The sequence below is a fragment of the Sebastes umbrosus genome, chromosome 18 (assembly GCF_015220745.1).
Source record: "Sebastes umbrosus isolate fSebUmb1 chromosome 18, fSebUmb1.pri, whole genome shotgun sequence".
Lineage (NCBI taxonomy): Eukaryota > Metazoa > Chordata > Actinopteri > Perciformes > Sebastidae > Sebastes > Sebastes umbrosus.
The window spans coordinates 19,578,581-19,602,068 of record NC_051286.1 but is presented as its reverse complement, the minus strand read 5'-3'; the positions used below and the strand labels follow the sequence as shown (position 1 = coordinate 19,602,068).

At 39.4% G+C, this 23,488-nt stretch overlaps 2 protein-coding genes across 10 annotated transcripts in view; one reads left to right on the top strand and one right to left on the bottom strand.

Annotated features, from left to right (window-relative positions):
- The window catches only part of LOC119476897 (solute carrier family 23 member 1-like), a 13,212-nt gene extending 4,597 nt beyond the window's left edge, over positions 1 to 8,615 (bottom strand). Inside the window, exons 1-6 of one of the 8 annotated variants that reach the window (XM_037750529.1) lie at positions 8,385 to 8,613; positions 3,744 to 3,844; positions 2,950 to 3,035; positions 2,743 to 2,802; positions 2,452 to 2,592; positions 1,560 to 1,717 (exon numbers count right to left, since the gene is read on the bottom strand). In XM_037750529.1, coding sequence (XP_037606457.1) covers positions 1,560 to 1,717; positions 2,452 to 2,592 — 299 coding nt within the window. In that variant the 5' untranslated portion in view covers positions 2,743 to 2,802; positions 2,950 to 3,035; positions 3,744 to 3,844; positions 8,385 to 8,613. Of the gene's footprint in view, positions 1 to 1,559; positions 1,718 to 2,451; positions 2,593 to 2,742; positions 2,803 to 2,949; positions 3,047 to 3,743; positions 3,845 to 8,380 lie in introns of all 8 variants that reach the window. The other 7 variants (XM_037750524.1, XM_037750527.1, XM_037750523.1 and 4 more) reach the window with 7 other exon arrangements.
- Positions 1,282 to 23,443, top strand: chgb (chromogranin B). 2 transcript variants are annotated; one of them, XM_037750519.1, is made up of 8 exons: positions 1,282 to 1,324; positions 18,405 to 18,551; positions 18,710 to 18,756; positions 18,865 to 18,955; positions 19,361 to 21,122; positions 21,322 to 21,418; positions 21,789 to 21,899; positions 23,061 to 23,443. In XM_037750519.1, the coding sequence occupies exons 1-8, from the start codon at positions 1,297 to 1,299 to the stop codon at positions 23,139 to 23,141; spliced, it is 2,364 nt and encodes a 787-aa protein (XP_037606447.1). In that variant the 5' UTR covers positions 1,282 to 1,296; the 3' UTR covers positions 23,142 to 23,443. The 2 variants fall into 2 exon arrangements, with proteins under 2 accessions (XP_037606447.1, XP_037606448.1); XM_037750520.1 differs by lacking the exon at positions 21,789 to 21,899.
- The last annotated feature ends 45 nt before the right edge of the window (positions 23,444 to 23,488 follow it).

Genomic DNA, 23,488 nt, shown 5'->3' with positions numbered 1-23,488 from the left:
GCGAACGTCAACATGCTAACGTCAGCATGCTTACATGCTCACAATGACAATCTTAACATGCTTATTTGTAGCAGATAGGCTATAATGTTGACATGTTCACCATCTTAGTTTACTGTGCCAACATGCTAACGTCAGCATGCTTACATGCTCACAATGACAATGTTAACATGCTGATTTACAGAGAGGTGAAGTCCTGCCATTGGACCTTTTTTTGAAAAAAAAAATATGAACGGAAGTCAATGGCGAGAGACAAATATTTTTTCAATCCCGTTTTAATTGTGCCATGAATCACACATGTGATGTTTGTCGATTTAAAACATAATTTTGAAAATTTAGAAAGACTACACAACCAAAGGTCGCGTAAGTGACGTCTCTCTCTCTGAAGCTACGATGCCTGTGTGTTTTGTACCAGGGTTGTACTCACACCAGCAACGGGTTTTGCTCGTTCTTTCGCTTCCCGGTTGATTAAAAGATCAAAAGTTGCTGGATAAAACATATTAGGTAATAGCGTTACATTTGTAGGCCTACGTGGTCATAACTAAGTTAGCTAGCTAGCTAGCTAGCTAGTGTTGGTGACGTATGTTGTGCGAGACAAGAGATGTAGTTCACTGAGCGGTTTCACACAAAACTAAATGATACTACGACAAACCTGCGACAAACTGAGTATTTCTTGTCTTGTAAAATTATCTTTTAAATTGACAAACATCATATGTGTGATTCATGACGCAATTCAAACAGAATCAAAAAAATATTTGTCTCTCGCCGTTGGCTACTGTAGCCTACATATTTTTTCCGAAATAAGGTCCCATGGGGTCCACTGTAAGAGGACGGACTTCGCCTCTCTAGGAGATAGTATATAATGTTTACATGTTCACCATCTTAGTTTACTGTGTCAACATGCTAACATTGCTAGCTCTAAAGCCATAGTTGAAGCTGATGGGAATGTCATCAGTTTTACAGGTATTTGGTCAAAATGAACCTCAAAGTTACATATTAAACAGTATCACTAACATGTTATCAGCTGCACACGTGTTTCTGTCTACCAGGCAAATGTAAGCCCATGTTGCCGATTCACTCCCCCTTTAGCTCTATTTTGGTCTCCACCAACTCCTGAGAAAAATATCTAGGTCTATAGCTGTTCTTTTTTTTTTTTAAATTCCTTCACCAGCTATCAATAACAACGTTTGTCTGTCCCGCATTTAATGCTCGGCTGGTAGCATACAACAGGAGGTTTACCAGAGATTTTTCTTGCCAGGAATAGCTGCTTGCGGCTGCTTGACATGGTTTGGTAAGAGCATGGTGACTGAACCATCAAGAAAATGTGGTGTGGAACCAAAACAATGAGCTAAAATGAGCTAAAAAGCTGTGTGGACAGCTGTTTGTCACTGTGTCCTCCCTTTTGTTAACATAAATATACCGATTTGTGCAGCTTTAAGACTGTGTCAATAAAGTGTAAAATTAAGAAAATAAAAGTAAAAAGTTTTTCAAGTTCAACTATTTTGCCGATCTTCTTTTACAGGATGGAGAGTGGTGGAATGAACTAGCACCATCATTCTGACCTGATACCGAAGGTGGCCTGCAGCATGGTGATCAGGCCAGCGGAGAAGAAAAAGGTGTTAATGAGGTGACTCTGGGTCAGGCTGTCGTGCTGCAGACACAGCCCCTCCGAGAGAATGAGGGGGACAGAGGTCATCGCACTGAAGGCTGTCAGGTAATGCTGCACAGGAGAGGAGGAGTGATGAGAATGAAGAATTGACGGCATTGATGACACCTACAAACACTGAACACATTAAGAATGCTGGTCTATACCACATACAGTATCTTCTTTCTCTGGGTTGAGAAAAACAGTCTGCATTTAGAGTAATAGGCAGTTACAATATGCAGATAAAGGGACATGCCAAAACCGACCAGTCACAGCAGTGCACCTGATTGCCACTATTAATCATATGTTATTTATCAGTGTTAGAGAATATATGTGCCGTGGCTGGAGACATTATGCTTTCGGGTTGTCCGTATGTACTGTACGTCCGTCCCATTCTAGTGAACGCGATATCTCAGGAGTACCTTTAGGGAATTCCTTCAAATTTGGCACAAACGTCCACTTGGACTCAATGATGAACTAATTTGATTTTGGTGGTCAAAGGTTCAGGTCACTATGACCTCACAAAACACTTTTTTGGCCATAACTCAAGAAGTCATATGCTGATTATTTCACACAAATGTCTAATAGGATAAAATGATGACATTTTGGACAGACTGGTTGGCAGAGGCACATAACCGCGAGGCGGTAATTCTAGTTTGGCCTGTCCCTTTAACTGCAGACTTACTTATGAAGAAGACATGCACGTCATTACCAATAGCATAAAACATTTTAACATGTAGTTTGTATTGCCCCAATTACAACGTGGGTTGAACAGCCACAACATCCAAGAAAATCCTTGTCACACCCACCTGAACGGCCAGAAAAATACAAAGGTACCAGGGGGGAACATCAGTCACACAGTAGGTTGGTTTATTTCTGTTCTCCTCTGTCTCACGGCTGCGTCCATGTGTCTTTCCCCCGTTTTTTCTCTGTTGATCATTGAAATCCATCTGCAGCACCATATAAAAACGGACATTTCAGGTAGATAGTCACCATAAACAACAGATAGACATCTCTGTCATTGTGTTTCTGTATTGGTGCAGGCTGTGTGAACTTTGAGCGAATTTCAGCAAAAGTTGCACAACTTTTTAGAAACTAACCTAAACTGCTCCCACTTCTCTGAATCCTGAACCCACTGTGTAGCAGGAATAATCAGAACTCTGTGAAGTGCAATTCCCGCTATTTAACAAGATCCAGAATCAAAAGCAGTTTCTCTCCTGAATGCTTACGGGTGCCTGGTGATGCTGAAAGATTACTTAAAATGCCAACACATGGCATATTTTACAGGATTAAGTCATTGTACTTACATCAAATACACGATTATTGAATGCATCACTTTCCTCCGTTGAAGCCATTGCAACTTCAGTACAAGATAGAAACTTGTTTTTTGCTTCTTGGGGTGGACTGAGGAGGTAAAATGGAAAATTAAGTCAACCGCAGACATCCAAGCAGACCACTTACCGTTAATCATATTTGCTGCTGGTAGTGTATGGTCATCTCAGAACAAAGTTCAGCAATGTCATCCCTCAGTTAGATATTATATGTTAATATGTTAGTTATTAGTTTTTTGGGGGAGGGACAGCTACGTATTCCATGGCCAGAACAGATACATTTTTTGTGTTTAGATTTGAAAGACACACAGTCATGTTAAGCAGTACTGATACAAGAATGGATTGATAGATACAAATAGGATGCATGGATAGTTTTCTTAATGACTCCAGAATTGGAAATGTTTTTTTTTATATTTAATCAATTCATATTGAGGAAAAAAACAGAAGAAAAAACTCTTAACCAAGAGATCAGAGAGAACTCTGACAATTTCAGCTCGGCGGTTTGTTTGATCACAGTTTGCATTTAGCGCCTACCTCAAACTGTCACAATCAGTTGACAGGACAAAAATGGGAAGATGGTTAGATAAAGAGATTTAGGCCTTCAAAGAGAAGATGTTTTCCTCACTGGGAGGGAGGGGAAGAATGTGGAGATTTGATATGATCTCTCTGGTTTGATGCTGATTAATGTGTCAAGGCAGTTGCAGCAACGCATCATGGGAAATTATCATGTGAAAACACACAATCCAGTTTTATAACAGAAGGATGCTCACAAGTATAGGACGGCGAGTCAAGTGTAGTGCTTCCCCCTCGTCACTTGTCTTTGGGTACCAGAGTGGTGTGTTTGATGTCAGGTCATAGTCACCCAGACTCACTGAGTTGAATTAATGACACAAGGAGAAACAATTTCACAGGATTAAACCGGGTGAAACTGACATGCCACTTATCTGCCACGAAGTACGGAGGAACTAATTGAAACAAGGCATGGAAGGCAGCAACGCACGCAGGCACATTGAGAAATTCTTTGCTTTTATAATAATGCTAATATGTGCAGTTGGGCTCTGCACTTAGGGACTCATTTATATTCTAAAGAACACCAAACTTTAATGTCACTGGCTGCAATGTAGCACACCATTAACTCCCTGCAACATTTCCATAGATGATGCCGCTTTATCATTTTTGTGACTTGTAACAGGGCAGGTTAATTTTTCATGTTTTGAGAGAAGCAATTCAGCCAATTTATGGGGAAGTAGTGTATTCGGCTCTCTGCTCATTAGAACAAAGCAAGTGTACTCCCTAATGACTTATTTGTCTTTGTTCCGTTAGATGACGGCTCCTGCTAATGCAAACTGTACATTACATAAAAAAAAACAAATACTGCCACAAGTAGTGCATATAAAACATACTGAGTCACGCTGCAAATCTGCACATCATTTTCACAACAGCACAGACCAGTTGTGACACATTCTGACAGGAAAAAGTGGGATGCACAGGGGGTTTGATAGCAGCAAAGAACATTTAGTCTGCAGACGTCACAGCACATAAAGCATTTGTTCATCCAGCAACAAGCCATTGTGTCTCAGTGGAGCCCGAGGGAACGAGTAGTAAAAGACAACACATCTTCCTGGAAGCTCTTTGTGCATATTTAGTGCAGCATGTTGCTGAAAGCATAATATGACAACATATAAACTACATCCAGTAGAGTTAGCTCCAACATTCAAATGCATAGGAGTACACTTTTTTTAATGCAGGTGAAATATGTCTCAGAAAGTTTTGAAAAGGGTGTATCCATGTTTATATTTCTACTCAGCAGAGTGGTTACAGTGTTGTTATCATATCAAGAAGGCTTTGCAAGCTTTACATCATGCATGCATATGTTTCGTGTCCAGACTCTCCAACTGAGTAAAATCAGATCAATGGTTGAATGGTTAATTTATCTCCAGCAAAGAGCCCAATACAATTTCAAAGCAAACAAGTGCTAGCACCAATCCATTCAAATGTGAATTAAAACACACACAATCTCTGAATTGATTTGTGTATTGTTCACATTTGGATGTTTTTGTAAGGGAACACATGGAAATTCAGCAGCAGCCAGACAGGATCACAGATCGAGGCAGCGTCACATGTGTTGTGAATATTTAGTGATCAATTTGCACAACAAACGCAACAAGCATGTTCGCTCCCCTTGTTGAATAAGCAGAACAAGTGTGACAGATGTCCACTTGGAGATGATCCAGTTTCTGTGGTCAGACTCAGAAAGTAAATAAGGTCCTCAGAAAGTAATTTAAGCAATTTTCTTTGAAAAACATTGGTTGGAACATTTGGATATATGAGGATATGTAGATTTGTTATATGTATTTTGAATAAAGAGGCTTGAGAACACATTAAATTAAAGAAATCTGAAGTGTGTCAATGTGAGCTACTGTTGGCATAATACGATTTTCTATTTCTGCCCAGTCGACAGGAACAAATGTTGGTATTATCAACACGTTCTCATCCCAACTCGTCACGCATTGCCGCTTTGTCACAGCCCTTGGTGTCACTTTAGGTTTACGCAACAAAATCACTATAGCTACCCTTGGCTTCACCTTATGTTTGAATAAACAACATGGTTGGACATAAAACTACTACGTTTGTAAAGTGAAAATTAAACTGAAAGTTGAAACTACTGTATGTCACCACACTGCCGGCACACCTTTTCTGAACGTTTACTGTTGCCACGGATGGGTTTATATTGAATGTAACGCCCAGTGCGTTTCATACCATCGCTAAGGGGTGCCTTGTGCGTCGGTATTACACGCCAACGACCGTGACAAAGCCTTGGTATTTGATGCCTTGGGAATGAGAACGGGCTGGCATTGTATGTTTCTGCAAACTACAGATACGTTGAATGTCTACGTTTTTGCATTTGGTCAGAGCAAGTGATGTACAACAAGCGACGCGCAGGGCAAGTGACGTAGTATATCTAGCGGCCTTTATTGAAAGTTACACGAGTATAACAAGCGAGAAAGTCCACTAAGGGTGGATGGGTCGAACAAACACAACTTTCAACCAGGAGACGCTGTTCGTGTCCCGCGGGAAATCAAAAGTAAACATTGACTTTACGTAATGTCACTTGTTAAGTGACGTTATGTAAGACTACGCTAAGGGCAGTTGTTATTTATTCACGCTATACATAGTTACGTTTTTTACGCTATTATTTTAACACACACCATGGTCTTTTTTCTAACCTTAATCAAGTAGTTTTGTTGCCTAAACCTAAGCAATCATTTCACATTTAACCATGTGACATTATATGAGGCTGAAGATTTATGAAACACGGATCTTTGGTTTAGAAACGTTGACATTCGGTGTATCCTGTGGTTTGCAGAAACCCACAATACCAGCAATTTCTCTTGCGACCGGGTTGATTTAAATCCTGGACAAAGGTTACCTTTCAAACCAGAAGGCCTCATTGAATGGGACTGAGAAGTTGCCCTCGAGGCTCAGTGTTAAGGTCAGTCTAAGTGACAACCTCTACTTTTGAACCCGAGGAAGAATGTAAACAAAGTAATCCGGTTTCTCTCTCTGTGCTGTCTCAATCCTGACTCCATATCACTTGATGTTATCACCCCTGTGAACAATGTTTAACATCAGTGTCAATATAACCAAAGAGCTGAAGGTCACAGCAGGGAAGATGCCTCAAGGCAGCATCAATCATCTTTAATATTATGTCAACTTAAGATACTTTGACTATTAAGATGTTATATCACTCTGTATATTGTATGCTAGGGAACAGTGACAAAGCTATAAATCCTTTGCAACCAAGGCTTATAAATTGTATGCATCTTTTATTAAAAAACAACTATGCTTTCTAAAAAATGACATCCCTTACAGTATTGTGAGTCAGCCTAATTAGATAAAGTTGTTCCTGTAGATATTTTGTAAATGTTTTTCAAGTAGTTAATACATGATTGCAGTCCTAATTATGCAACGCAAGATATTCCCCAGTGTTTAAACAGAGGGCAAAACAAACCAAGACCACTGAAACGATTACCAGTAAATTGCAGTTCTCTAGTACGCCGTGTTTTGGGTGCCTTTCCTCTGCAGCAATTAGTGGGAAAAAAAAAAAATCAATGACTTGAAAAGCCTGTGCAAATATGAGATTTAAGGGAGCTCTTTAAAAACGGTGTCTCAAACTTGACTAGACAAAGACCTGTCTGTGCAGCCATAAAAGTCGACATAAAATGTGCCTTTTGAGTTATCGGAAAGCTAACTACGTTTCCAATAAAGTTTGATTTAAAAAAAAAAAATGAAATGTCTGCCCTTGTTCACCGTTCCTATAAAGAACAAAACTGAAGAAGTCTTCCCTCTAGTGAGCTCTTTCATGTGATATATTGAAGTCATATTGTCATAGTGCTACTAAGACAGCTGCAATGAGTCATTACAAAAAGCTTACTGAAAACACAGTGAGGGAAAAGAGGAAGGAAAGACTTGTAAGCTCTGACTTTAAAATTGTCTCTTAACCAAAAGCTTTTACGTCCTTAATACATGCAATCTGCCATCAATATGCAAAATAAAATCACACATATTATACAATACAGTTCAATAGAAAACGATAACATTTTCAGAATCCAATTGTTAGCTCGACCTCACAGGTTAATAAACAGTTTGATCGCCCCTGCGGTAAGCTTGTATTGAACTCGTCTGCACAATTGTGCATTGTGCCCAGCTGACAGAGTTGTGTAGCCTAATAGGGCTAGTTTCCATTAACACGTCAAAATCAATATTCATGATGAAAACCCATTTATAGGAAAGCATATACAGCAATATTACGTTTTCATTCACTGCAGAAATTCGGTGCCAAAGGGTTGTAAACATCCAACATTTGTTACGTGTAGGGTGATGAAATATGAATGATGAACAGCCACAGTAATAATTTGGGAAAGAGCAGCTTTTTGTCTGAAAATCATTAATATGAAAATGAGATTAATGCTATATTACTACTATACTATACAAGTTAAAGAGGCGTGTTAAAATGGTTACCATTGATACACTGCAGCACTTTAAGGCCCTAAAACCTTTTTCTCAATCGTCTTTCCTATTGTGAGCAACTAGGTCCGACATCAAGACACAATTTTCTGCCAAGGTTGAACTTTTCCTGTTATTTCACATCAGGATTTTCTGTATTTGTGTTTATGTCCTTATTTGTCTCTCTATAATAATAAGTGGCATACAAAACAAGTCTATCACAATTACAGTGAAATCTTAGATAATGTAAGGCAAAGATTTTCAAGAAAAAATAGATCACACATAAACTGAAATAGAAGTGAATAATTTCACCTCTCGGTTACAACATATTTCAAGAGAAAAGTGAATTTCACGGTGACACTTTAATATAAGATAATACGAGTACAAATCATATACGTACTTACAAGTGGGTTGAGAGCAACAAGTTGACTTGAAATGTTTCCAATCAAAAGTCCGTTGTGTTTGGATCCCGACACGTTTTGACCAACGTCTCTCAATCAAAATTGTTAAACTGAAGACGTCTTCCCTCTAGTGAGTACTTTCATATGACATATTGAAGTCATATTGCCATAGTGCTACTAAGACAGCTGCAGTGAGTCATTACAAAAAGCTTACTAAAACCACAGTGAGGGAAAAGAGGAAGGAAAGACTTGTAAGCTCTGACTTTAAAATTGTCTCTTAACCAAAAACTTTTACTTCCTTAATACATGCAATCTGCCATCAATATGCAAAATAAAATCACACATATTATACAATACAGTTCAATAGAAAACGATAACATTTTCAGAATCCAATTGTTAGCTCGACCTCACAGGTTAATAAACAGTTTGATCGCCCCTGCGGTAAGCTTGTATTGAACTCGTCTGCACAATTGTGCATTGTGCCCAGCTGACAGAGTTGTGTAGCCTAATAGGGCTAGTTTCCATTAACACGTCAAAATCAATATTCATGATGAAAACCCATTTATAGGAAAGCATATACAGCAATATTACGTTTTCATTCACTGCAGAAATTCGGTGCCAAAGGGTTGTAAACATCCAACATTTGTTACGTGTAGGGTGATGAAATATGAATGATGAACAGCCACAGTAATAATTTGGGAAAGAGCAGCTTTTTGTCTGAAAATCATTAATATGAAAATGAGATTAATGCTATATTACTACTATACTATACAAGTTAAAGAGGCGTGTTAAAATGGTTACCATTGATACACTGCAGCACTTAAAGGCCCTAAAACCTTTTTCTCAATCGTCTTTCCTATTGTGAGCAACTAGGTCCGACATCAAGACACAATTTTCTGCCAAGGTTGAACTTTTCCTGTTATTTCACATCAGGATTTTCTGTATTTGTGTTTATGTCCTTATTTGTCTCTCTATAATAATAAGTGGCATACAAAACAAGTCTATCACAATTACAGTGAAATCTTAGATAATGTAAGGCAAAGATTTTCAAGAAAAAATAGATCACACATAAACTGAAATAGAAGTGAATAATTTCACCTCTCGGTTACAACATATTTCAAGAGAAAAGTGAATTTCACGGTGACACTTTAATATAAGATAATACGAGTACAAATCATATACGTACTTACAAGTGGGTTGAGAGCAACAAGTTGACTTGAAATGTTTCCAATCAAAAGTCCGTTGTGTTTGGATCCCGACACGTTTTGACCAACGTCTCTCAATCAAAATTGTTAAACTGAAGACGTCTTCCCTCTAGTGAGTACTTTCATATGACATATTGAAGTCATATTGCCATAGTGCTACTAAGACAGCTGCAGTGAGTCATTACAAAAAGCTTACTAAAACCACAGTGAGGGAAAAGAGGAAGGAAAGACTTGTAAGCTCTGACTTTAAAATTGTCTCTTAACCAAAAACTTTTACTTCCTTAATACATGCAATCTGCCATCAATATGCAAAATAAAATCACACATATTATACAATACAGTTTAATAGAAAACGATAACATTTTCAGAATCCAATTGTTAGCTCGACCTCACAGGTTAATAAACAGTTTGATCGCCCCTGCGGTAAGCTTGTATTGAACTCGTCTGCACAATTGTGCATTGTGCCCAGCTGACAGAGTTGTGTAGCCTAATAGGGCTAGTTTCCATTAACACGTCAAAATCAATATTCATGATGAAAACCCATTTATAGGAAAGCATATACAGCAATATTACGTTTTCATTCACTGCAGAAATTCGGTGCCAAAGGGTTGTAAACATCCAACATTTGTTACGTGTAGGGTGATGAAATATGAATGATGAACAGCCACAGTAATAATTTGGGAAAGAGCAGCTTTTTGTCTGAAAATCATTAATATGAAAATGAGATTAATGCTATATTACTACTATACTATACAAGTTAAAGAGGCGTGTTAAAATGGTTACCATTGATACACTGCAGCACTTTAAGGCCCTAAAACCTTTTTCTCAATCGTCTTTCCTATTGTGAGCAACTAGGTCCGACATCAAGACACAATTTTCTGCCAAGGTTGAACTTTTCCTGTTATTTCACATCAGGATTTTCTGTATTTGTGTTTATGTCCTTATTTGTCTCTCTATAATAATAAGTGGCATACAAAACAAGTCTATCACAATTACAGTGAAATCTTAGATAATGTAAGGCAAAGATTTTCAAGAAAAAATAGATCACACATAAACTGAAATAGAAGTGAATAATTTCACCTCTCGGTTACAACATATTTCAAGAGAAAAGTGAATTTCACGGTGACACTTTAATATAAGATAATACGAGTACAAATCATATACGTACTTACAAGTGGGTTGAGAGCAACAAGTTGACTTGAAATGTTTCCAATCAAAAGTCCGTTGTGTTTGGATCCCGACACGTTTTGACCAACGTCTCTCAATCAAAATTGTTAAACTGAAGACGTCTTCCCTCTAGTGAGTACTTTCATATGACATATTGAAGTCATATTGCCATAGTGCTACTAAGACAGCTGCAGTGAGTCATTACAAAAAGCTTACTGAAACCACAGTGAGGGAAAAGAGGAAGGAAAGACTTGTAAGCTCTGACTTTAAAATTGTCTCTTAACCAAAAACTTTTACTTCCTTAATACATGCAATCTGCCATCAATATGCAAAATAAAATCACACATATTATACAATACAGTTCAATAGAAAACGATAACATTTTAGAATCCAATTGTTAGCTTGACCTCACAGGTTAATAAACAGTTTGTTCGCCCCTGCGGTAAGCTTGTATTGAACTCGTCTGCACAATTGTGCATTGTGCCCAGCTGACAGAGTTGTGTAGCCTAATAGCGCTAGTTTCCATTAACACGTCAAAATCAATACTCATGATGAAAAACCATTTATAGGAAAGCATATACAGCAATATTATGTTTTCATTCACTGCAGAAATTCGGTGCCAAAGGGTTGTAAACATCCAACATCTGTTATGTTTAGGGTGATGAAATATGAATGATGAACAGCCACAGTAATAATTTGGGAAAGAGCAGCTTTTTTGTCTGAAAATCATTAATATGAAAATGAGATTAATGCTATATTACTACTATACTATACAAGTTAAAGAGGCGTGTTAAAATGGTTACCATTGATACATTGCAGCACTTAAAGGCCAAAGGACAAATCATATACGTACTTACAAGTGGGTTGAGAGCAACAAGTTGACGTGAAATGTTTCCAACAAAAGTCCGTTGTGTTTGGATCCCGACACGTTTTGGCCAACGTCTCTCAATCAAAATTGTTAACTGGCGCCACAGATATTGAAAAAGTAAACACAATAAAACTTCTGGGCATAACTATTGATAGCTCACTGTCCTGGTCTAAACTCTAGACAATATTGTCATAACAACAGGTGTCTAGGAATATGACAAGGAAGCCTCCGGTGTCATCACAATCCCGGCTCCAAGAACACATTTTCGTAAATGTACTGTTATATACGTTATGTATATATTCTCTGCCCAAAGATATTATATCTACCGTCCATAACCAGATTAAAAAAAAAATAAAAATAGAAAACAAATAAAGAAATATCTTGCCAAATAACAGAATAAGCACATACTGTACTGACTTTATATCTGTGAAGTGTCTTTCTTCCTCTGTTTTATGCTTAATTACACTGCTATGTCTGGTACTACATTGTCCTCAATGTTCATGATCATATCATCATCATAATAATCATAGAAAGAAAGACTGACCCTTGACTCTTAAATCAAACACATTATTTTGCTCAAGTTGCACCAAAACCTTAACCCTCCTTATCCTATTTTACTATTAACATATCATGCATAATGCAGCAACTGTATATTGTGTTATATAAATTTATTATATCAAAGTAAAAGGCTGCATTTTATGGTGTTAAAAATTTAAATAAAAATATTGTGGAGAAAAAAAACATGTCATGCATTTCCACTGCACCGTGGCCATACCCCTAGGAGCAGCAGTTTCAAAGTATAACAGCAAGAAGTAGCACCCACCCAAGCAGCTAGTGTTACTGGCTTAATGGCCATTATTCCTCAGAGAACAATAAACTTTTTATAGTTGTCACAATATTTGTAAAGACCAGCCCGCTCTGCTTCATTCATAATTTATTCACATTTACCCTTCCTCAGTTGTACTCCACATCCTTTTCTCCCCAAAGACCTCATTAAGATCTTCACCTTTACTCATATTACTGAAAGGAAACCATTTTACTAAAACAGTCTGCATTATTATTATAAATAAATATACTCATGGGTGATGGCAGAGGGACTCGAGTATGCAGTTCCTTGAGTAATTCACACACACTCACTCGCACGTGGATACCACAAGTACTCACTTCTCCAAATTTAAAAAGTGTCTTAAGATTCAAGTGGACTCTCACTTTTATTTTCCACGGTTCACTTCAAGTTCTCTCCACGATGTTTAATTATGGAGTTGGATCCTATTCTAATTTGCAACAGAAAGAAGAGATAGGCACTAAATGATTTTAGAAGGAGATCTGATAATTAAGTATTTTACACATTCTAATTAGGCCTAGCTCTCACCTGCTCGTCTGGTAATGAGGACCATTCAGATCCTGTATTACACAATAAATCAGAGCTGAATCCTCTTTATGGGCTATTTCAATCTTGTGCAGGCCTTTTGGGTCCTATTGAGCGCTGTATTGAGAGAGCACCCTGCTGCTACAATAGTGATGTTAATAACATTAGAACATGGGCTATAGAGAACAAGCCCTTCATCATCCTGTTTGATGAATGCATAAGCAACCAAGCAGCTTTATAATGACACCTGTGTGGATATTTTAGAACCTGCCTATTCTCCTCACTTGTCCAACACTACTTCACCTACAGTGAAGGGTACTGATTCTGCAGTGTTTATAGCATCCAACAGCTAATAGATGGGCAGAGTTGGATTACCAACGGGGCAAATCAGGCAACTGCCACAGGGCCCCTGAACTCCAGGGTTATTATATGTGAGGTTAGGCCAGGGGTCAGCAACCGTTACTATCAAAAGAGACATTTTAGGAGAAAAAAACAAAAAACAATCTGTCTGGAGCTGCAAAACATTTGAGCATTGTGATGAAGGTAACACAGCTTATAGTTTAAGTATATAGTATATAAGTCTAATGCAGTGAGGGCCCAAAGTGCAAATGTATTACAGAGTATTAGGACCACATTAAGGGAAAATAAAATCGGAGATTTTGAGAATAAAGTCATAATATTACGAGAAAAAAGTCGTAATATTATGAAAATAAAGTCCTCACTTTCCGTGAAAAAAGTCGTAATATTACCAGAATAAAGTCATAACTTTACGAGAAAAAAAGTCGTAATATTACGAGGATAAAGTCATAACTTAACAAGAAAAAAGTCATAATATTACGTGAATAAAGTCATAAGTTTACACGACAAAAGTCGTAATATTACGAGAATAAAGTCATAACTTTATGAGAAAAAAAACGTTAATATTACGAGAATAGAGTCATAACTAAACGAGAAAAAAAGTCATATTACGAGAATAAAGTCATAACTTAACGAGAAAAAAGTCCTAATATTACAAGAATAAAGTCATAACTTTACGAGTAAAAAAGTCGTAATATTACCAGAATAAAGTCATAACTTTACGAGAAAAAAGTTGTAATATTACGAGAATAAAGTCATAACTTCACGAGAAAAAAAAGAAAATAACACGTAAAATTACTACTTTATAATATTATGACTTTATTCTCGTAAACATATGACTTTTTTCTCGTAATATTATTACTTTATTCTCGAAATCTCAGATTTAATTTTTTTTCCTAAATGTGGCCCTAATACTCCGTCGTACCATAGACCTAAAACAATGATAAATAAAATTGAAAGTGTAAACAAAAAAACAGTTATTCATTCATCCAGAGGGAGCCACTGGAGAGGGGCTAAAGAGCCGCATGTGGCTCCGGAGCCGCAGGTTGCAGACCCCTGGGTTAGGCTAACTGTTTTTTGCTCATTTATTGAAAATGTTTGGGAATATGCTGCATTAAAGCACAGGATCAACTGACATGATAAAGATTTTAATATGAAAGTTTCATGGTAATCCATCAAATAGTTGTTGAGATATTTCACTCTGGACTAAAAGGGAAGACAGACCGTCATCCCTATAGTAATGGGCCACTAGCGGGGCTAAAAATGGAGTTGCAAGACCTTCGCCCTGGGGTTCTCTAGCAGAGTAATCTGGCAATAATTGATATAACTTCATCAATAGATTTTAATATAAAAATTCGAATGTTTATTTTAGTTTTTATTTCTGTTTTTATTACCCTTCTGTATTACTTCTTACTAAAAAGAAACAGCAAACACAAGGGGCCCCTAATATGCTAGCCTATTGTTGGCTGGACACAGCAGCATAATTACACATTACACATTTTCTTGGTGGAAAACACAATGTTTGATCATGCAGAGACAGAAAAAAAGACAACAGAAGAAGCTGCTTGGAAGTTATTCTTCCTAAGAAAGATGACTTTTTTGTGCAAATGTGATTTAAATGACTGTGTTCATAGCCCACTTTTTGATAAGTGTGCTGTCAGACTGTTATGTTAGATAACTATTTCGGCAATTATGAAGATGATATCATATTTCACGTTAGGGATGGATGGTGGTTGCTAATTAGTAAGAACTTTGCTTTAGATCTTACATCAGATAAAAGCTCAAAACTAAGAGGCACCACGATAGAAAAAGCCCCCTTTTCAACAGAACGTCAGACAATAATGTTACTTTAACCAGACAGACATTAGCAAAAGTAAGTGCATTTGACCACAGATGGTCGTGCACAGACCCCCCCATTGTTCTTGGAATATAATCAAAGTCCCGCAGTAGTTTTGAGCCAAACATAAAGCTCGTCCCCACCAAAGATCAAAGCCCAGCCGAGGCTTTCATGCAGCGTATTGCATTGTGCTCATCATGAGCCACTCGCCTTTTGTTGCATGTAAATAGTCGTGATGAAAGGGGTGGTGTTGTTGCAGACAGGGACCGATCTGAGTCGTGCTCACATGAGCCAGTCTGAACGCATCGAGCATTCCCTCTAAAAATCCCCCCCCCTCCTTGCTGCCTGTAAGCTCCTATATCTTCATGGCTCACTAAAATATTAATCAGGCCTGGAGCAATAGCAGAAAGGCCACAAAAACACATACACAGCGCCACATGTGAGTGCACACACATTCTCGGACACATTGTTCAGAGCACGGGGGCTTGTATAATTTAGTGCTTCGGCGCTTTTGATATCTAGTGGCTGGATGGCTCACTGTGGAGCGCTGAGCTTCAGTCACAGACATGACTTCCTCCCCGGGGACAGCAGAGGAAACTGCAGCGATGTTCACTACACAAAACATTATGAAATTGAAAATCTATCATTCACACAAAAGACTGGGTTCACTGGCTGCTTTGGATTACCGCATACTGCTTGGATGTACAATACAGTGTTTTATGCTCTGACCAGTAATTATTTCAGTTACCACAATGGAGCCCGTCTGCAGTAGCAGAGATAGATGTCAGTAACCAGTCGGGTAGGCACAAGAGGCACAGACGAGAGAGCAGATTTATGGAGCACGATATTCTCATTTTGCTTGCAGCTGTTACACTTTCTGGGCTTGTGGTTTCCAAGACATGATTGAATTTGAATTTACTTTGCCATACATAAAGGTCAGTGCTTGTTGTGTAAACATCCCATGTAATCTGCAGGGGCCAACATATATATATATATAATATATATGAGACTGTGAGTCTTTTTGAATGTATGGGAGCCCATGCTCAAAAGTCTCAAACATAGGGCACTATTTGAGTTGTGTTTTTTGTGTCTTAATGAAAGCATACGTGCACTGAGGAAGAACAAATTGCTGTACAAGGAAGCAAGAAAAAGAACAAACATGCGAAGTGCCAGAAAGTAGATGCCAGCAGTTGTCAGTTTGAATGTTCTGGGCCGCGCTGAGTTGAGCACACTAAGTTTGAGCTCTGTCGCTGCACATGTCTGCTCATCCCAAATCCAGGGTTTGTTATGAAGATTAAAGGAACAGTGTGTACCATTTTGGGGGATCTATTAGTAGAATATAATATTCATAACTATGTTTTCATTAGCGTATAATCACCTGAAACTAAGAATCGTTGTGTTTTTGTTAGCTTAGAATGAGCCCTTCATATCTATATGGGGTGCGGGTCCTCTTCACGGAGTCCGCCATGTTGCTCCACCATGTTTCTACGGTAGCCCAGAACGGACAAACCAAACACTGGCTCTATGCGAGAGCATTTCACGTTTTTGCGTTACCTGAAGGTCACCGTAGTTCTCCGACACGCTTGCGAAACTGCGGTAACGTGAACCGCAGAGTGCTAAACCGCAACGCATTTTCATAAAAAAAGTTCGTACAGGTTCGTCCTTTTCAAAATAAACTTCCGTCTTCACAGGAAACAATTTCCTTAGGTTTAGCCAAGAAATCTACTTAGATAGGTTTAGGAAAAGATCGACTTGGTTAGGGTTTAAGCAACAAAACTACTTAAACTAGTTAGGTTTAGGCAACAAAACTACTTAGTTAGGGTTACAAAAAGATTGTGGTTTGGCTTGAAATGACTCCGTATGAGAATAGCCTGAAAACCGTGGTATCGCCAACCGCCGTCTGATTTCCGTTGCTCCTAAAGTAGTGTTATTATGGTAAGGATGGCCTCTGAGCGAGGCGAATGGCGTTACCACGTTTTGCACTTGGCGACTCACATTACCACTATCTTGGAAAGAGAGAAGTGAGCAGAGGTGTACTCAGTTTTTTTTGCAATCTGCAACCACATCACTACATGTCTCCAAATCCTACACACGATACTGTTCTTGTATTGCCTAGTTTCACGGAAAGTTGGGATTTAAAGGAAGAAGTGAGATTACCATCCTACACACACAGATCCTTGCACTTGTCAATGCAGTGAGTACATTTTTTATGTTTCTCTGCAGCTGTGTCAGTCACATAATACTCCTGATCAGATCAACACTGTATATCTGCAACCAGTATCACCGGATCAATGAACAACGTTAGACATTAACAGCAAAACGACGCACACACTCCTCTAACTCGTCCACGCCACTTGAGTGTTAACCATAACAACTATCGATCCAGGTCTCCATTAACTAGATTTCCTCTACTGATGCTGAAGCTCACAGTTTCCCATGGGAGACGGGATGTGCTGAAGGCTGAATGAATTATTGAGGAGTCAGTTGGGCTAAATTATAACTCAGGGTTGGTCAGACTCCACAGCTGTACATGTATATTTAACTTTATAATAATAATGATATATGGTACATTAGCCTACATTCAATCATTTAAGCAAACATGAGATGTAGGGCAACACTGCAGCTGATAATACGGTGGTATTACATAACTTCAGCTGGAGTAAGCCTCTTCTTAAACACAAAGAAGAAAGAGTGTATTAACCACAGGGCACCATGAATATGTCTAATGCAATCCAACACAGCAGACCTGCAATAAACAGAACTTGATTTAACATTCAAATATACTGCTTTTCAGTAGAAGAAGAACACCAGCAGCATAAACACACTGTAGGCTGAGCTGAATCAACTTCTCTCTTTATAAAGTCTTGTTGCTTTAAAGGCTTTAGGGTCAGGTTGCACACGAGTGCACGAATCTTCGTGATGCTGTGTCCTCCCCCTGTACCGGCCTGTCCTCAGGCGTCTCACGGCATTAAACACAAACACGCAGCTTGCACCTAATTCTCGTAAATCTGTTGAGGATATCACCTGAATGAACTGTGACACTAATCGTTAATTCACTTTCCGCAAAATGTCGACATTGTGCGTCCGTCAAATTTCACTCGGACAACTCTCATTGCAGGTCTAATGAGTCATGACATTAACAGAGCCTGAAGCCCTCCTCCCACGCTGCTCCAGCCCACTCTTCTCTTTATTAGAGGCGCTCCTCTGCTCCAGTCTTCAGAGCAGCAGGCGCCCAGTCAGCGCAGCTCCCTCCTGTCGCTTCACAGGGACTGGAGTCGGGGCTTTTATTTTCTCACATTTTCTTGGATATACCTCCATCTCGCCAAGATGATACTTATTTTTGTTGTTGTTGCGGCTTTGCTGACAGGTAGGTAATGGAGCGATAGTTTGTCTTCTTGCAGTGTGCTGAGAGTTAGTGAGCACAGTTCAGGACCATGGACAGAGACAGACTGCTCTTTCACCTTCAATAGATGCAATGAATCCTCCTTCAGTTTGACTAACGTTAATGCTTTTTTTCTAATGCAGAAAATCTAGCGCTTCCAATGGGAAAAGAAGGGCAGAGAGAAGACGTGGTATGATTTTCTAATGCTGTTTGATCATTAAGTTTTAAAAAAGCAGCTGTGCAGAAATGAAAGAAGCAAAAGAGCTACATATTCAGTTTGTTTGTTTGTTCGTTGCAGGTGACACGCTGTTTGGTTGAAGTCCTGTCCAAAGCTCTCTCCAAACCGGACTCCCAGCTGAACCAGGAATGCAAAGACATTCTCCAAGCAGGTTTGTAAGCTCAAGCAGATTTTTCACTGTGCATGGAGAAACAGCAAACAGGCATATTTAAAGCATTAACGATTGTTGATGCAGCACTCTTTTAACTGTCAGGGCGCTGAGACGTTGAGGAGCTAGTATATTCAAACACACACGCAAAAAAAACTTGAACAAGTAGGCTATATCTTGGCAACCAGCTGGTGACAAAAATAGAGCTTTTAAGATTGCTTACAGCTTTCATGCCACTTCTCCACAGACAAGAGACATTCAAAAATATTCCCTTATCCTCAAATACATTTAATTGATCCAAGAAGTGGTTGATCAAATCAGCAAATACAGGATGGGATTTGACCTAAAGGCTGAAGTCTTAGAGCTATATTAAGTGGATCTTATTGTTTTTCTTTTGTTCTGTCGTAGGGGTTAAACATGCCCCGCTGGACAAGAAGAGCACGGATGGGACAGCAGCTCATGGAGAGGTCGCCAAAGGTCAACCTGAAGAGCCCGAGGCAAAGGGAGCTAATTTGAAAGACATCGAGGCTCTCCTGAAATCCGTGGAGGAAAAAAGAGAAATCCCAGAGGACGAGCGCAGCCAAGAATCCTGGAGTCTGCTGGGTGACGAGAAGGAGAAGAGACACGAGAACGAAGAGGAGGAAGAGCGGGAGAAGAGGAGCAACTATAGGCCTAGATACCACCAAAGGAAAAACAAACGAGGAGAGGAAGAAGACGACAACGAGCGGAGTCAGGAGAGCTGGGGTCTCGAGGAAAAGAGATCAGAAGACGAAGAAGGAGGTGAAGAGAGAGAGAAGAAGAACAGCGGCTATAGGCCTAGATACCACCAAAGGAAGAACAAACGAGGAGAGGGAGAAGACGACAACGAGCGGAGTCAGGAGAGCTGGGGTCTTGAGGAAAAGAGATCAGATGATGAAGAAGGAGGTGAAGAGAGAGAGAAGAAGAGCGGCTATAGGCCTAGATACCACCAAAGGAAGAACAAACGAGGAGAGGGAGAAGACGACAACGAGCGGAGTCAGGAGAGCTGGGGTCTTGAGGAAAAGAGATCAGATGATGAAGAAGGAGGTGAAGAGAGAGAGAAGAAGAGCGGCTATAGGCCTAGATACCACCAAAGGAAGAACAAACGAGGAGAAGAAGAAGACGACAACGAGCGGAGTCAGGAGAGCTGGGGTCTCGAGGAAAAGAGATCAGATGATGAAGAAGGAGGTGAAGAGAGAGAGAAGAAGAGCAACTATAGGCCTAGATACCACCAAAGAAAAAACAAACGAGATGAGGAACCTTTAGGAGAGGAGAGGGAGGAGCCAGAGGAAGAGCGTAGCCAAGAGTCCTGGGATGTGGACAAAAGGCAAGGCAATGAGGTAGATGAGGAGGAGGAGAGATCCAAGCGCATATGGAAGCCCACACATCGCTACCACCACAAGAAAAAGTTCCACAAACGCGGCGATGAACCATCAGAGGTGGAGGATGATGGTGAACGCAGCCAGGAGTCCTGGGGTCTCGACAAGAGGGAGTGGAGGGCCGGAAGGTTCCACCAGAGGAGACGCAAACGCGATGAGGAGCTCCCAGAAGAAGCACAAGACGAGCCCGACGAAGAACGCAGCCAAGAGTCCTGGGGTCTCGACAAGAGGGGGTGGAGGCCCGGCAGATATCACCAGAGGAAACACAAACGCGATGAAGAGCTCTCAGAAGAAGCCAGGGAAGAGCCCGATGAAGAGCGTAGCCAGGAGTCTTGGGGTCTCGACAAGAGAGGGTGGAGGCCCGGCAGGTACTACCAGAGGAAACACAAACGCGATGAAGAGCTCTCAGAACAAGCACGAGACGAGCCCGATGAAGAACGCAGCCAAGAGTACTGGGACTTTGACACTGGAAAGGAAAAGAGAGACTGGAGGACCGGCAGGCATCACCAGAGGAGACACAAACGTGACGAAGAGCTCTCAGAGGAGGAGAGAGAAGAGCCAGACTCGGAACGCAGCCAGGAGTACTGGGGCTTGGACAAAAGACACGGAAAAGGTGAAGAAATAGAAAAGCGTATATGGAAACCGACACATCGGTACCACCATAAAAAGAAATATCACAAGCGTGGCGGAGGCTCATCGGAAGAAGAGGAAGAACAGAGGGGGGATGCAGAGGAAAACGAGGAGGCGCCAAAGGACGGCGAGGAAGCAATAAGGTACTTCTATCTTTCATCGTATCTAACAACTTTTAAATCTGCAAGTTTGTACTTTGCACCCTGGAGCAGAAAACACTGCAGAGCTCAGTAACACTGGGATCAAAACAACATTGTGCACAAGAAATGAACAAGCCCCTTTAGCAGTGTACATGTGCTGACACAAAAACTACTGCATCTAATTGGGGCTGTGTTTTTTCAGGTATCTGGCAGAGAAACGCAATCCCTGGATTTTCAGAGGTTTCTACCATCCTGCATGGAAAAGGGATTCAGACGAGCATGCTGCAAACTCAAACAAGGTATGTGATATATATGTTTTTGCCTGCATACTGTTTATGAAATAGTAATATTGTTGCAAATAGCTTTAAGTCAGAGACAACCTAAACATTTAGATTGAGGAAATCTGATCTTGCTATTACTCTATTTTTTGCAAATATGTCCGTAGGTGATTTTATACATTTCTTAAGCCTATTTAACCTAATGTTAATTAGTATTATTGACCCAACATCCATGCATTTTCTAAATAATAAACTATGTTTCTTCATCCATTTTGATTTAATTATAAATAACCTGTAAAGTTTTGATTAGCAGATTATTTTGTCCTACATTGTACAGTTTATTACATATAATCCTTTAATAATAAGAATAATACGCCTTTAATGTGTTCAGATGGATGAACTGGCCAAATTGCTGAGCTATAAGATAAACCAGCTGGCCGACCACTCTAATCAAGAGGAGCCAAAGAGGAGCATGCACCAGAGAGCACTCACTCCACAGGAGGTAACAAAAAAACGTGCTTCCACTAACTGCAACACAAAAAAAAAAGACCTTTATGACTGATGTGAGGATGTATTTGGTGTCATGTTCACTTTGTTAAACCTCTAACTAGACCACTGAACTGGAGTGAAAAAGCATTATATTATTATACTGTAATTTACTGTGCATTATCTGGTACTGATGAGCCAGGATTCAGGCAAAAAAAAAAATGGAAATTTAAAAATTATAAATAAATCTTAAAGTACAGTTGTCCAATAATCTACCCTGACAGATCATTGAGAATAGATTTTTAAATTTTTATATTATTTTGTATTATTTTTTGTATTATTTAACATTTTTAAATAATACATGCTTTATGCTGCTGGTGTTTCCATTAAAAAAAAGAATATATATATATATTTATATATATATTTAGCTGACCCAGTAAAGCCATGAAGCACATCGAGTGCCTCCACCACCAGTTTCACTGGGGGCGGGGGGGGAAGAGGGAGCAGCCATGCTCATTATGGAAATCTGTGGTCTGCATGGAGATGTCAGGATTTAGCCTTCAGAGCCACCGAGCATCAGTGAATATGCATCTGTGCAAATGCACATCAAGAGCTGCTCCCTCATGAGCATGTCCCAAATACATGAAGGACGAAGGATGATCTAACCAGTAGATTCATGGCCAGTGATTTGTTCCTCAACTCTGGAATACTTAAAATGACTTTTTATTGCCTTGATGAAATCACTTCTTCTTCTTCACGGCATCGCTCTTCAACACTTGTCAGCTTTTTCTATTTGCACTTTCCCACACCGGCGTTTTATGACTACTGCAGTAATCACACGAAGAAGCTCATCATTATAGCCTCCCAGAGCAATCAAAGTCATAATATGCCCGTTAAAAAGAGAGTGATGGCCTGTGGAGATCTCCCTATCTAGTCTGCTTTGAAGCAGGAAAACAAAGGTGTAGTGATATCAGTTCTACAGTGACACGACTCAAGGGATAATAAGGGAATGTTTAACCTCGAAGACCAATTTACGCATATTATTTTTGAGCAGGCATGGGTAAACAAGCCCAATTTCTGATTATTTAATCCTGACTTCTATTCCATAAATTGTTTGGATGTCATAATATAAACGGATGGCTGTTGTTGCTGATGTATAAATACTTATGTTTTTCAGGAGAAAGAGCTGGAAAACCTTGCAGCAATGGACACAGAGTTGCAGAAAATCGCTGCCAAGTTGCATGACAACAATGCATAAGCCAGGATGGACAGCATTTCAAGACACTGTCGGTGGATAAAAACTGCTTAGTGTGCTTACAGTGTTAAAAAAAACGACAAAAAAAAACCTGGAGCCTTGCCTAAAACATTTTATCAACTTGTTTATCATCGTATTTGTGATATTTTGATGTTAAATTAATCAGCATGGGAATGGTTTTGATGTTTATATATATAAATAATAAGAGAAAATATGAGATTAAAATATATCTGAGACAAATTATTCAAATCATTGTATTTTGAAGAGTTTGTTCACTCAATAAAAGGAGTTATTCTGGGACCAAACAAGCATCTCTCACTTTATTTCTTCATGAAAAAACAACAACACAT

Bases quoted from the DNA above. Each gene is read 5' to 3' on its own strand.
- chgb (XM_037750519.1), top strand. From the start codon at position 1,297: ATGGTGACTGAACCATCAAGAAAATGTG. The intron at 18,552-18,709 runs GTAGGTAATGGA...TTTCTAATGCAG, and splicing joins TGTTGCGGCTTTGCTGACAG to AAAATCTAGCGCTTCCAATG. The intron at 21,123-21,321 runs GTACTTCTATCT...GTGTTTTTTCAG, and splicing joins GACGGCGAGGAAGCAATAAG to GTATCTGGCAGAGAAACGCA.